At 38.4% G+C, this 15,086-nt stretch overlaps 1 protein-coding gene across 1 annotated transcript; it reads left to right on the top strand.

The window, feature by feature from the left end:
* The first annotated feature begins 8,324 nt into the window (after positions 1-8,324).
* On the top strand, positions 8,325-13,154 carry ACN9 (ACN9 homolog (S. cerevisiae)). The gene is made up of 2 exons (XM_010189431.1): positions 8,325-8,447; positions 12,951-13,154. Exons 1-2 carry the CDS (start codon positions 8,325-8,327, stop codon positions 13,152-13,154), a joined length of 327 nt encoding a protein of 108 aa, XP_010187733.1.
* The last annotated feature ends 1,932 nt before the right edge of the window (positions 13,155-15,086 follow it).

The raw sequence follows: 15,086 nt of genomic DNA, 5'->3' as shown, positions 1-15,086 counted from the left end.
ATGTAGGTGTGATGTTGGCTGTGTGCTTACATTTCAACAATATGTTCAGTATGCTTTAGTTTATCTGGTTTTTACATTGAGGCACAAGTCAGCCGTGTAAATGACATATGTGGCTGAAATGAGGGTTAATGTGCTAAGCAATCTGAAGTGTAACTGTGATGGAAAGGCTTTTATGGCAATTAGCAAGGGCTTGGAAATGAGTATTATACTGGGTGTGAATGCTGTCTACATCATTATTAATTTTATTGTATTAGTTCTAATGATTTGTTTGTGCACTCATTTACACAAATATACGCTTTTAATGCACACCAACAAGTATAGGTAGGAATAAATTAAGTGTATGAATTTGTGCAGATTTTTCTTTTGAAAATCAATTCCTTAGTTTCATGGAATTGCAATTTTAGGATGCATTAGCTAGGTTGGTATCAGTGCTTTACTTGAATTTATTTAGTCGTCTAGCAGAAAGCATGCAACAGTGTGTAATGGATTTAATTGCAGTGTGAGTGAGCACTTTGAATTTGTTTTATTTGGCTTTGTTTTCTTTTTTCACCTTCAGATGTTCAGTTTTATTGTGACAGATGAAGTTCTCATGACCTTTTGTACTATTTAGCATATCCCATTTGTTGATTAAAGCTTTTGGTACAGTCATGCATCTATCGCTGGCAGGTTACCAAGTTATTTGCCAAAGGTTTCCTTTTTTCCTGAGTAATGGGACTTTTTTGTTTGTTTTCATTTGTGATTAGATTGCTTGTAGGCAGTGTTTTTGAGGGAAGATAGGATCCTAAAGATACTTCAAATAGGTATGATAATTTTGACAGCAATTGTGACAAAACTTTCCCAGGGAAATTCTCCACCCACCTGATGAAATAAAGCATTACTAAGCCGTGTTCTGCAAAAGAAGATGCTTTGCAAAGCTGTTGTTTGTGAAATCACTGCTGTAGTTGATATAGCAAGCAGTTCAGTGAAGATGAGGAGATCCATTGTGTATTTCTCATAAATAAATACAGAACATAAATGATCCCAATTGCTTCCCCTTCTCCCATTAGTGTATGGTCTTTTCAATGTTTTTCTACTTCAAGAAATTAAAAATTCATGTTGAAATGTTATGTTTTGACATGAAGAAGATAAGTAATGTTTTGTCCTGGTTTTCTAGGGCAGCAGTCAGTGGTAAAGGCCAGTCCCGTACTGTAAGAGCGGGTGAACTTTAGAGTTGAATTTATGGTGGTGCCCATGGGTCAGAGATCTCCGCGGAGTCTCCTGCAGGACCAGCCCGCGCAGATACCTTCAGTGCCTAGCCCATAGGGACAGTTCAGCAAGCAGCTGACAAGTGGATTTTGGTGTAAGCAACTACAAACCCATCTTTTCTGTGAAAGAAGTAGGGCGCATATTTGGGTAGATGATGACCCCTCTCAATCTGATGCTGTCCTGTGCAGGGCCAGTGCTCAGAGCTGTGACCTGCTGCACCTGTGTGCTCTGCTCACCTGCTGTGTCTTCATGTTACCAGTGAGCAGGAGAACTTCCTGCCATGTCACCAGACAGACTTAGTTCAGCTGGTTTAAGCTCTCCCTTGGACTGGAGGCTTCACAAATGCACTGGGATATGGTGTTACTTGGAGGACTCTCCCTCCACCCCCTGCCATTTAGCAAGCAGGATTTTTGTCAGAGGTATATGAAGTGTTCTGCAGGACAGCAACAGATGTTAGCATTCATCCCCCCCTTAAGACTGAAATAAAATCCTGCTTATGAAGACCCCATAATTTACCATCAGTGTGGTTTAAGGGGAAGCATCACTGGGTGGTAGGTGATGCAAATGTTATTCACGATTATTCTGCTGGTGTCTTCGAGCAGCTTACTTGAGAATTTTTCCTGTTGACTATCTTGGCCTAACTGTATAGTGAATCCTGTCACTAAATTAAAAAGCAGAGTAACTTAATTAGAAGTTTACCTTAAATAGGTAGCTCTAAAATCCATCTGGCAGGATGGAGAGTGAGACGAGAACTCTTCCTGATAAAATATCATTGTATTAGTGTGGAGAGAGCATCTGAGCAGATGCAGATGTGCCATACCAAAAGAATTAAATGGTAGCACTTAACTCGGAGCAGAGGTAGTTTATTTCGGGAGTTTTTGACATACAAGTAGAACGCATGTGCTGCATTTCTCATTCTTGCGATCTCCTCTACAGGGAAGCTGCTTCTGCTCCAGATGTTAATGCTTTACCCATAGCGGGCAGCCAGACATCATAGTTAAGCCAGCCTGACCAATCTTAACGTGGCCTGTGGTGTTTTCACATTCTTTTCCTTTAAATTATTGAGGTAAATTAACTTCTGTTCCAGTTCAACACTTATTTTTGCTTGGGACTGGACAGTCTGTGGTTACACAGAGAAAATGGAGAGGTTCTAGGTAAATGAGAATTTTTAGAAATAAGTAGGCAGTCTGGATATTTGTTGTGAAAGCTTAAGTTTTTTTTATTTGAGTGTTCATTTCAAAACGCAGTACGTACAGGTATTTGACTGACTTGATTTGCATTGCTTTATTACTTCCCTAGCCTGTTTTCCCTGTCATTTGCTAATTCAAAGCAAGCCCCCTTTAATAGTTGGAAAACCTCCTGCAATAGCAGAAACAAAAATGAAGGAATAGAACAAGATTTAGGTGAGTTAATTTTGAAGTATTTGTTGTATGGAAATTACAAGAGAACGTGTTTAGCCTTGAATTGGATATGTATTTGATCTCCCCAAGAACAGTACAGAATATTTTATGGAGTTTTTCAGAAGTGCTTTCAAATTAGCTGTCTCTACAGTGCTTTATTGAATTTTGAAACTTGTTCAGCAGATCAGTGAATGTTTCTTTTTCTTTCGTACTTAATCCCTTCAGCTTTTTGTGACAGCCCAGCCCTTACTTGCTGTATTGTGACAGATGCTATAAAAAGCCTGTTAAATAGCAGAGCCATTGGATAAAGGGATAAATAGTGACTTGCAGATGATTACAGAATTTTGGGGGTTTTTCAGATTTGAAGGCTCTGATGTAGTCAGTAGAGATGCCTGCTCCTTTATAGCAGCTCTTGCATGCAGTGACGACAGATCTGTTTTCTTCAGTTAACTTCTGTGGCTAATTCTGAAGTAGTTCAGAGATTGTATAAAAATCTGCAAGTTAAAAACCTCTGGTAAGATATAGAGATTTGTAGGCTTTAGAGGTTTTTTTTTTTTACCATAAGACACTGCTAAAAAACCCAGCACAATTTTAGAGTTATGTTCAGAATGGGAACTTTTAATTTTTCTTACCTCTTTGTCTGCACCGTTACATCAGAGGACTTTCTGACTGCATGCATGTTGTATCTCAATATTTTAGAAAGATAAAACAGAGTAAGGAACTTTCTCTTGTAATTTGGAGAGCAATAAAACTAAAGAAGAATGAAATGCTGTGATTTGTTCTATTGCTTAGAGGATATGGAAGACTTTTTAGGTAATTTGTATTATTAACTTCATTTGACAGAGATATGTTTATGTGTATACAAAGTGTATGTCTGGTCTAAAACTTGAACCTCTTCTAATATCTTTTGCTGCAGCAACAAGAACTTTAAAAATGTGCACAGACACTGAGTAATTTTTTGCCTCTTATAAGTATATGAAGTACCTGTTAATTGCAGTAATAAGCCTTCTTTCCATAGAGTGAGTTTACAAATACAAACCAGTGTGGTGTTAGTTGTTTTAAGGAAAAGGTCAGTTACATCAGTATGTGTTTATTTTTATAGAGATGCTCCCTTGCTGCTATTTAAAAGCAAGAAGGCCTGAACTGTAACCAAAAGATTGTGACCAAATATACTGAGCTGTTTCTAGAGTAGGACTTTCAAAAGCGCCAAACTGAACATCATACTTATCTAAGTAACACCCTTATAAGAATTCACTTGTGTTTCCCGTGGCAATATTGTTTAATTTTTGAAATCATATGAGTCCACCTGTGTATGTAGGCTTTTCTTAATTGATGACCAGTCTCCTGTCTAGTGCTTTATGAAGAACAGGCCTCAAAATGTATGTGCCATGTTGAAGAATCGAGTAGATAAACTTGAGTGACTCCTTGCTTGTCAGTTTTACATGCCTCCGCAAGCACCCAGGTAGGACTTGTCTCTCTTCCCTGGTAAGACTGGCCAAGAAAATCAGCCTTTGACTCAGTATTTTCTGCTGCCAAATTAGCTTTGTTAAATTAGTATCCTATGTATCATACTGGAACGTGGAATGTAGAGTATGTTCACTTCAAACTGGGAAAGTTTCTGACTGATCTTCCTAAGGGACGGGTCTGACTTTTACACTAATGACCTTCTGGTCTGTTTATTAATTACTGCCCATGACTTTTCACTTAATTCGTTCAAACACTTTATTCTTCTACGGGTCCATTAATGTAAAAAATTCAGTGCACCCTCAGAGGAAAGGTTATTTGTGGTGTTGGGGAAATCAATGCAATATGCCTATTAGCGGATTAAATTTTTATTTATACTTGAGGTTTTCTTCGTTACTGTATTAGTTTAAGGTTTTGGCTCTAATGAGCATATAGGAATGTGAGTAATGGAAAAATAAGAGTAGCGAGTCTCTTTCAGATGTGTACGTACACTTGAAATGCTTCATTGCGTATAAATTGAGTAGAAGAACGTGCATGGGAAGTCTTTCATGTGTTATCATCTGGGGTATGTAATCTTTTGCATGTTCTTAGTATCTAGCAGTCTGGAAACTAATGTGGTTGTCTTGGAAACAGGATTTATTTTGTGAATATCTAGATGTGTAATACTTGTCTTCCTTGAAACTCTGGAAGTAATATTTCTGAAGGAAATAACTGCAAATTTAAGATGCTTGTCCTCTATTTAAAGAACTGATATGAGAGTCTGTAAGTGATGTTTGCATTGTGTGCTTTAATTATGGTTGTATGATTCTGTTGCTAACAGTCTTTAGGGGTTTTTTTTTTTTGGTAAAATGCCTGTACTTAGAGTTGATATTTGTCTGGGAATTATCTACAGTGAAAATAACTTTGCCAAGATTTTCTACCTTAATATTTAGATAGAAATATTACAGTATAACTGATGCATTGAGGAAGTTAAATTCCTAAAAAGGAGCTGATACTATCGCTTCCAGTCTTTTCCCTTGTCCTGCTTTAAAATAACAGCATGCGTTAAAGCCTTGAATATTCTGTGAGATTGTAGCATATTTGCCAGACAAAACATCAGCAGTAGACAGAAGTGCACAGGACAGCTTTTTTAATAGCCAAAGATCTGCCATGCACAGCATAAAATGTCAAAGCAAAATACAAACTGAGTCAAGAAATAACCATCTTTCATATTGCTGAGGATTTATTAGGATTTGGATGAAAATATGAAACAATGCTCTCAAAAGAAGTTTAACTTTTCTAGTCTGTAGCTGTCCAGTCACAGCAGTCTTAGAGTTTGATATTAGCAATAGTGTAATTTCATCATAATTTTTACAGATTAAGTTCCAGAGGGAATAATTTTTCATGTTTTGTTCTTAAATTGTTAACTGTATTAAGTTCTAATGGGGTTTTTAATATCTTTATCTTACAAGTATTCTTGTCTCCAGTGCCAATTTAGAAGACTCTCAAATACTGATATTTCTTCCTCAGGGAATTATTATTATCATCATCATCATCATTATCATCATCATCATCATTATTATTATTATTATTTCATAAAAATTGTATTTTTTGGATGGCTCTCACAAGGAATGATTCAACCTGTCCAGGGGCAGAGAACCATGGCAGGATCCTGTTGAGCCATTGGAACCCATTGGCATGGCCATCTCTTTCATTTCTACCTCCCATCTCTTCCTCGTGCTCTGTTTCTTCTGTTGCGTCGACATTTCAGATTGATCTTTCTTTTCAGAACTTAATCGGTCATTTTATTTTTTCTTAAATGTTGTTTTTCCTTTAAGTATGTTCCATTTTTTTCCTTTTTTCTTCCCTAGAACGAGCTCAAACTTTATTTAAGGTCTGAGATGAAGCTTATCAATGTAAGTGGAAGGGATCTTAAAGACTATGGTTGTTATCAGATGATGCAAAGAGCTTTTAGTGAACTAGATTTTGGCCCTGATGTAAATATTGTGCATCCAGAAAGAAATAATTTATTACAGCTTGTTTTTCCACAAATGGCAGTAGAGTCACTCTGATGTACTGTAATGCTGTTGTGCTCCATTTTGGATTTAACAGCATTTACCTTGACAGGCCACAGACTTCCTACTTGCACCTCAAATTATGATCTCATAAGTCTTACATAAAAAGGACACTAAAATAACATGTTATTTAAGCTATAAACAAAGCTGAGTTAGTCCTTGAGCTTTTTTCACATTCCTCTAAATAAATGTCATTTCTTCCAGTTTAACAATATTAGTAAATTGTGTTCAAAAAAAAGTAGTCCGTTTTATACCTTCCTGATCAAATAATAATTTTCCATGCCGATTACTAAATAGTACATAATTATATTCCCTGGCTCCGTTTTACGTGAACAATTTTTCATTCTCTCCTCCCTGCGAACAAGCAAGCAACCAACAAAAACCCCAAACCCAACCCCTTATATGGTAACGGTTCTGTATAGTTACAGTATAAGCATCATCGTGTTCCTGCGATCACTAGCCTGAAATTAGGTGATAATCACATATTCTGGCAGCCTTCCTGAATCTCCTGGGGAAACATGATATTTGTGAAGTTCTTGTGACTTTTCCTTTCAAATTAACTTTTAGGAAACTTTGAAGTTTTCTGGTTGTTCCCATTCTTTACAGTCCAGTGACTTTGTCCTGGAGAAATCTGCTTTACCTCTGTGCATTGTAATTAGAAATGGTGACATTGTGTTTCATCCCCAGAAATTTAAATATATACATAATTCAAAGTTTTCTCAGAATAAAAAGGAACTACATTTTTTTTCCATCATGTGTTTCACTTCAGGATGTTGCCGAGTCTGACTTCAGCAGCAAAGATGAAACAAACTCCAGGAGAGAGATTATAGATTCATTCGCAGAGAAATGGTATTTTTGTTGCCTTTTGTAATTAAAAAACCCCACAAGACAAAACAGCTAATGGACACTTTCCTTTTACCGTAAGAGAGAAAGGAAGTTGATTTGAGCCAGTCATCTGCAGCCAGTGAGAGAAAAACACGCAGTCGCTTTCACAGCGATGAGCCCCCATCTCTGGAGGACAGTGTATCTAGCCATCACGTCATCTTTAAGACAAGTTTTTCTCTCTGATGCTCGGCATAAGACAACCTCCATCCCTAGCTTCACTTAGACATTTGTGATTAAATGAGCTCTCTCTGTGTGCTGCTCTCCTGTCCCTGCTTTTCTTTCCCTTCCTGAAGTGCCACCATAGTGGCTGTCTCAGCAGAGGGGCAGGGACAGTGGCTGTGAGTCACCAGCTCTGGTTTAGCCCTTCTGGGATTTTTGTCCCCTCTGGGGATTCCTCAGCTGCCCTGCTCAAGAAGTGGTGATGCACAGGGAAAGAACAGAGATTTTATCCTGGGAAGAATGCAGTTTGCTTTAAAAATTATTTTTGTTCTCTCACATAATCTGAAGTTTTTTAAAAAAATGTATGAAAATGTGCTTTCCTGTAATTTGAGAAGAGTGCTTTTTCTTTAGGTAGAGTGAGTAATGTTTCAGCTCTAATAAAAAATAAAGTACTCTTTCTGATACTCTTTTTGATTTTTCTTTATGTTCTTAAAGTTTCAACTTAGCGTTCTTATGACTAGTCATACAAGCTACTCAGTCCATTTTTTAAGTGTTTGTGTCTTTATACATACCAAACCTCTGAATAAAACATACCTGTTTAGTATGTTACATCCTAACTCCTGCTTAACCGAACCCTTCTATTAGCAATGGAAAATATCGAGGATGGCTGAAATTTGAAATGTAACAGAAATGGCAGATTTTTTAGCTTGTTTAAGGCATCTTGCTCTTTATGTCAGAGGGTGGTAGACAGATCTCAGAACAGCAGCATTTATAACCAAATTGCTCTTATGAACCATAGATGAACCATTTGACAGAAGAGCTAATTAAATCTGTAGCCTATAGCATAGCCACCAGTATCCCATCCATCAGCAACCCTGAGAGCTTGAGTTTACAGTATGTTTAATTTAAGCAGGAGAGGTTTGTGTGTGAATGCAAAGTGAATTAGAATATTATTTAAGTGGTACCTCAAGACAAGCAGAGGCTAGGACTGGAAGCGCCTTTGCTCACCTCCTTCATTGCAGCCTTTGGCTGTAGATGTCAGTGTGACCTGTGGGCAGAACTGGCATCTCCAAGGTGTGCATTGGAGCATTCAGGTGAGGCATCTGCCTCTCTGCATATGGAGAGTTTTGGGGTGTCCCTGCGGTTGCAGGGACCTGTCCAGTCTGCACCTTGGACTGTTACCCTCCTTTCAGACTGGAACGGATACTGGGAGGAGCGGGACTCTGAGGGTGACTATGGTGTAGGTGGCCGGCATGCTGGGATTTAATACTGGATAAATCAGCCACCTTCTGATGGTAAGTGGTCAGGAAAGGTTGTCTTGACTTAGACCTGATTTGGATCCTCTTTCTGGTGGCAGTCATATAAAAGGGGCAAATGCTTTTACCGTTCAGCTGGTAGTTTGGTTTTAGTTTGTTTTTTTTTTCACTTGTATTCCATTTTGTGTCTCTGGTTTTGTGAGCAGAATGTGAACCGCAATTGGAATAAGGTGCCTTTGAATAAACTGCCAGGGATTTGTGTCATGATTGACAACAGAGTTTTGTTGTATTTGGAAGATGTAGTTATATGACAAAAAAAAAAAAAAGCAGAAGCGAAGTAATTTCCCTTGGCTTGGGAAAGCCAGGCAAGGGTTTGTTTCAGTTCTGTTGGTAGGGAAGCTGATGCTAGGAAATAGTTAAATTCTGTATCTGCTAAGTTCTAATGAAAGCTAGAACATACACAAACATGCTGGTGCTCCTCCTTATTGCCTGAGAGAGACTGTGATCATTGTGTTTTGTGACCAATGATATACTGCTGTAAGAACAATGTATTTTTTTTCTTCTTTTTTCATTATGCTTTTAAATCTATTACTGAACTTCCGGAGTTTAGGATACTAAGGTTCATGGGCAGTTAGCAAAATATGGTGCATTTTCTGTAGAGGAGCTGAATCTTAAATTACAGAACTATGTACCAGCAAATTATGTAGTACCTTTCCACAAATCACTGATCACATAGTAACTATGAATTTCTGAGGGAACAGTAATGTGTTAAACACTTAAATCTCCCAAGCTTTGTTTGTTCCTCGTCTGGCATCTCAGGCAAACAAAACAAGATATGCCCTATAGTTGATTGATTTCCAGTGCTCTTGTAAGGGCTGAAACATATTTTCTTTGGCGCATCACTGCCTTTTGGTAAAATGAGTTGAAAAAGTTCCATTTTCTGTCATGAACTGACCAAAGCCCAGCATTTGATTTTGGGCTCCAATTTTGGGTCCAATTTTGATTTTTTTGTTCATACTACAAATCGATGTGAAACTGCAACTATTGAGGCTTTCTGGCACGTACAAAACATTCGTTCAGCTAGAAAATGAGTGGAGGAAAAGAGCCAGCGGTGATGTATCCAGATGGGAGCACACTGGAGTGCTGCAAAGCTGAGCACCTGGCATGAAGACATGGGGAAATGCAGTCCCTTGCTCTTTGTCTGGATGCAGGGCAGCTGGGAGGCTGGGCATTGTGGCTATGTCGAGGACCACCACTTCTGAGATCTGGATTCTTTAGTCCTGATGCTTCCTGAAATGTGATGCTTTGATGCTAGATTTAAAAATAAATAAAAATTACATATAATGCAGGCTCTTTACCAGTAATTAATTTGATACTTTTGGAAAAGAAGACATTCTAGTCAACAATGTTCATAAAATTGTAACCTATCTTTACATGGATTTCAGTTATTTCTAGGCACCTTAGCCCATGCCTGCAGCAGTAGCTCCCAGTGGTTGATCATCAGCAGTGAGGAGGGCTTTTCTCCCACTGTGGAAGCTGCACTGGTGGGACATTGCATGGAGCGGTTCTCAGGCTTTGCTCATTTAGTCAGGTCTCTTGGTAAGATGTAGAGAGTTTCATATTGCTTGCTTTCAGTACTGTTTCTGAATTATCCACTGTGAATTTTGTTGTTTGGTATAATGAGAATTTCTTCTTTTTTTGAGTCCAGATTCAATACTGACTGCATTGTTCTCTGCAGAAATTGGAAGATAAAATGAGGTGGAATAGTTGATGTGTAACATCGGTGTGTTACTGGTCTGCTGGTGGCTTCAGAGATCACGTTTGTCCCTCTGTCTTCATAGGAAATTCTGTAAATCACAAAGCTGAAGACTTTTTAACCCATTATAATCCTTTGTGTTGTTACTGTTTGATTGTTCAGTCATCAGAAAAAAAATGTTTAGTTACTCCTAAACCATAGAACATCTGTAGCATAAGGTAACACCACTGTGGTGTAGGTTTACTGCACGGATTAACTGTAGTGTCACTGTTACTGAATGTGTATTTAATGTAAAAAGGGGAAAGGTGGTCGTGGGGAAGAACCATGGTGTTTTATGAGACTGTTGGTATTTTATGTATTGGGTAACTTTAACACAAAGTTATACCACTACAGATCTCTATTGGAAATGAGGCATCAGTTTAGTTCAGAGTCTGTATTAATAAAAGTTTACTTTTGTTTGCCATAGATTGTTTTATCTCTCCGTTTTCTTTACATAGCCATGAATTAAGCTTTGCAGCAGAACTGCTGATTTAGTGAGGCCTGACATGGTCTGTAAACAATGTAGTGTATTTACGTTAGTGAATGTTGTCATTTTAAAATTTATCACATGCTCATGAATAACATTCTTCCTTCTCATCTACTTATCTGGAATTATTAGACATGCAGCTGAAGTAGTGGCTTTGGTAACTTTGCTGGTAGTTGGATTAACAATCCAGTATTCAGTAATGAGGCTCCTTTCAGCTGAAAATAGTGCTCATATCTCATTAGCAAAATCCTGTGTTTTTGAATACTCTCAATATTTAATCACAGAATCTTAGGAGTTGGAAGGGACCTTGAAAGATCATCTAGTTCAACCCCCCTGCCAGAGCAGGATCACCCAGACCAGGTCACACAGGAACACATCCAGGCGGGTTTTGAATGTCTCCAGAGAAGGAGACTCCACAACCTCTCTGGGCAGCCTGGTCCAGTGCTCTGTAACCCTCACAGTAAAAAAGTTTTTCCTCATGTTCAGATTGAACCTCTTGTGCTCCAGCTTGCACCCATTGCCCCTTGTCCTGTCATTTGCTGTCACTGAGAAGAGCCTGGCTCCTTCCTCCTGACACTCGCCCTTTACAAATTTATAAACATTAATGAGGTCACCCCTCAGTCTCCTCTTCTCCAAGCTAAAGAGACCCAGCTCCCTCAGCCGCTCCTCGTAAGGGAGATGCTCCACTCCCTCAATCATCTTTGTGGCTCTGCGCTGGACTCTTTCAAGCAATTAATCCTTGATTTGGGAAAAAAAAAGATGTTTCCATGTAACACAGTCATCATTATTATTTATTCAGAATACAGGGTTTTTTTAATTCAGTTTCTTATACTGTTTCCTGAGTTGTGCTTGAAATTTTAAGGATACTTTAAAGGATACCTTACGAAAATAAGAGAGAAGCCTATTTTTTCCAATAGGAACTATTTTTTGAAATTAACTTCTTAATTGTGAAGTTTGTTTTTAAGTTCCTCTTAAGAAAAACAAAAGTTTGGACTCCCTTCCAGGCCAGTGTTTAAGTGTGTGCTTAACTTTTAAGCATCTGAGTAGGTTCACTGACTACAGCAAGTACGCAGCTGTGAGGCTTCCGACAAGTTCACTTTGCAGCAGAGCAGGGACTGGGCAGAGGGAGCAGGGGAGTGCACAGGAGCCTGAACACAGCGGTGTCTGTGGTAGCACCGCTAGCCAAATGAAATCTGCAGAACTGCTGTCCTTGCAAAACTCCCAAGTATTGTAATTTGGAAAAGTCCTAATGGTCCAAGATTGCTCCGAAGCGGTGAGAAAGCAGTTTTCAAACTATGGGCACATTACTGGTGTGACCTGTTGGCCACTTCCATTTCTGCCTTTGAGAAAGTTTTGTTTTACAATGTCACTCAGCCTGATGTTGGTGTAATCCAAATAGACCATTTAGCCTAGGCACTAACATAAATGCTGTTATTTAAATATTGTCCAAATGTGTTCTCTTATAATAGGATTGAAAGAATGTCAGAGCAAATTTGCTGATGTTCTGCTCTGTACAGAAACGGGGTTATCCTTTTTTTTTTTTTTTCCTTCAGCGAATGAGCATGCAATATGGAGGTATCTGTCCTTGAAACCCCTTCTTATTCTTCCCAAACTTTCAATTTTGGTAATTAATTTCGTCCAAAACTAGCAGAATGACAGAAGTCTCCCAGTTGCTGAATTCCTACTGCCTTTTGAGCAGTCCAGGACTGAGTGCAAATGACCTTACTGAGTACCCAGAAATGCAGAGTGGTTAGGCAGAAAGGCTGTATGACAGTGTCTAATTAGAGATTGCTTTTTCTAATACATATCTTCAAGAGTAATACTTTTCCAGATGTATCAGTTTACAAAGTGGATCCTATTGATATCCTGCTAGATGGAAAACATGTTTTTTAATAGTTATAAATACAGAAATATATTTGATCTGTAATTTAATTTTGTTTTGTTTTCAGTAGCAGTAAGCAATATGACAGAATTAATCTGTACATATATGATATGCATTTTAAACTAGCTACATGAAAATTGACCTAGAAATGTCTTAATAGCTTTTCTTTCTTATAAAAAGTGTATTCTTTGGTCATTTGGTGTTGATTAATAGATTGTTGTAGAAGGTTGAGTAAAAGTATGTTATTATGGTAAAATCGTGTTTAAAAAGACTTGAATCCTGTACTTGTTGATTTTGTGACCTTTACATTCCTTCCTCATTAGAACTATGCAGCACTGATACAGCAACAAATTAATGAGGAGAAACAAAACTTGAGAGGAAAGACTGTGTATGGAGTCCAGCTCACAGAAGAAAAACTTGATGACTTCCGTGACGAACAGATTGGACAGCTGAAGGAACTGATGGACGAGGCTACCAAACCCAATAAACGAATCACCATTTCTAAAGACTCAAAATGCAAAACATAAAAGGTTTAAAAAATTGATTTAATCTGTATGGAAGCATTTTTCCTTTTTCAGTTGGACTTGAATGTGGTTTCTGTGGAATAATGGGTGCTGCTGATGCCATGACTTGTCTGCAATGGATGTCTCTGGCTATTTGGCTTTCTATGCAAGAATAAATGTTAAAATGGAATAATCACAACAATTTTATGTTAACTGCAATATTTTTTTCCCTCCTAACGGAAGGTGGAGACTTAAAGAATTCAGTAAAAGTAAATTTTCATTTTTAAAATAGAAGTTTTATTTTTAATCCTAGCAACCATAGGGCAAAGCATCTTTCTGTTTGTGTATCGTCCTCTGCCTTAATGGAAAAGATGCAATTAGCAGTTGTCTGCTGGTGTGGATTCAGTAGATAAAGAACAAAAGTATGATACCAGAGTGGGCTCACTTCAGTGGAAAGAAATGAGCAGTATTAGAACACATGCTATTGTCGAAATTGAAAGTTAGTTTTCTTCTTGAGCTTTATTGTGAAATGTGCTTTAGAATGAAAAATGTAGTTCATTATTGAATTGACCTTGAAGGAACTACTGGCTTATGAAGAAAATTCTGCTTTTTTTCTTTTCTTTCAAAGCTAGACTCAGACTATAGTTAGTATCTAAAAATTAAAAAAAAAACCCAAACCAACATTCATGAATTGGTTTTGCTGTAATTACGGTTCAAAGGCTCTTTAAAGCTCAGTGTCTCATATTATTCAATATTTTATATAGGCCAGAAGCTGTAAACTCCTCAGTCGCAGAGAATATCTTGTTGATAATCTGTAATTTTTCAAAGCAACGAGTGCCTATTGTAGTACTCATACTATTGGAACTAAAAATGTCCTACTTTTTTATCTGCTAAAAAAAACCACCCCCCCTTTCTTTGCAAAATACAGCTTTCATTTCATATTCCAAACCTGGTATGTATTATTAGTTGTGTTCTATTTCTGGGCCTTTCCATGTCTCTTACCCACAGTGTGTTCAAGGCAACATAATTTCTTTCCTCTTGGGGGATAACAGCTTTGACAAGTAAGCACATTTCCATCTGCCTCAAGTTGTAACAACACACTGTTTGCCAAAGCCATGCTCCTGGATCCTAACTGGGGGCAATTTGGGGAGCAGCCTGCTTCTCCCTCTCTTATCTCTCTTCCCAATTCTCTGCTAGGATTTTAAGTTGCAGGTTGCTCATTTTTATTAAAAATTTGATTATGAGACATGAGTGTAAGGAGCACTGATGGCTGCTTTGCTACATCTTCCTCTGGCAGCTCCAACCTCGATTGCTTGTGCTGTAGGAACATCCTTTAGCCTCCAGGGCCCAATTCAGACGGGATCAAAGGGTAGAGGTGATGTCTGCACTGCAGGGCCGAGGTTCACAAGTCTTGGCTCTTGGTCATTCAAGGGCACGGTTGGAGAGAATGGTGGCTCCTTTCTGGCCTGCCACGTACCCAGCACCAAAGTGGGAAGTGGATGGGGTATGCATGCAGGAAGCTTGAAAATCGTCTCTGATACTGCCGTTCACATCTACTTAAAGCTTTTTTCTTTTTAACTTCAAAGTCTGTAAAAACCTAATCCAGCTCCAGAGTTCAGGGTATAAGGATGTGTTCTGTTGCACTTCCATCAGATATATAGTAACCAGTAATTTTAATCACCACTGTAGAGGCCTGGGCCATAGAAACACTGTAACTGCCTCAGTTGATCAAAATGGGACAAGGAACAAAGAGGATAGTAAAAATCTGGGTGAGGGCACGTGATGGGAGGCATGCAGCTGTGATAAGGAAGCAACCTTGAGCGCTTGAAAATAGAAACTTGGCAGTGAAGTAAAGAAGGCACTGAACACAGCAAAATAGACTGGAGACGGAGAAATCTTAACCAATCATATATTAGCTTAGCCGGGGTGGGTAGTGCATGCAGCCAATTAGGAGTC

This window comes from Mesitornis unicolor, unplaced genomic scaffold, assembly GCF_000695765.1.
Source record: "Mesitornis unicolor isolate BGI_N332 unplaced genomic scaffold, ASM69576v1 scaffold52277, whole genome shotgun sequence".
NCBI classification, from domain to species: domain Eukaryota; kingdom Metazoa; phylum Chordata; class Aves; order Mesitornithiformes; family Mesitornithidae; genus Mesitornis; species Mesitornis unicolor.
The sequence above is the reverse complement of the archived record's forward strand: the minus strand, read 5'-3'. Positions and strand labels throughout refer to the sequence as shown.

Coding starts and splice junctions, on each gene's coding strand:
- ACN9 (XM_010189431.1), top strand. CDS start 8,325: ATGGAGAGTTTTGGGGTGTCCCTGCGGTTGCAGGGACCTGTCCAGTCT. Junction 8,448..12,950: donor ACTCTGAGGGTGACTATGGT/GTAGGTGGCCGG, acceptor CTTCCTCATTAG/AACTATGCAGCACTGATACA.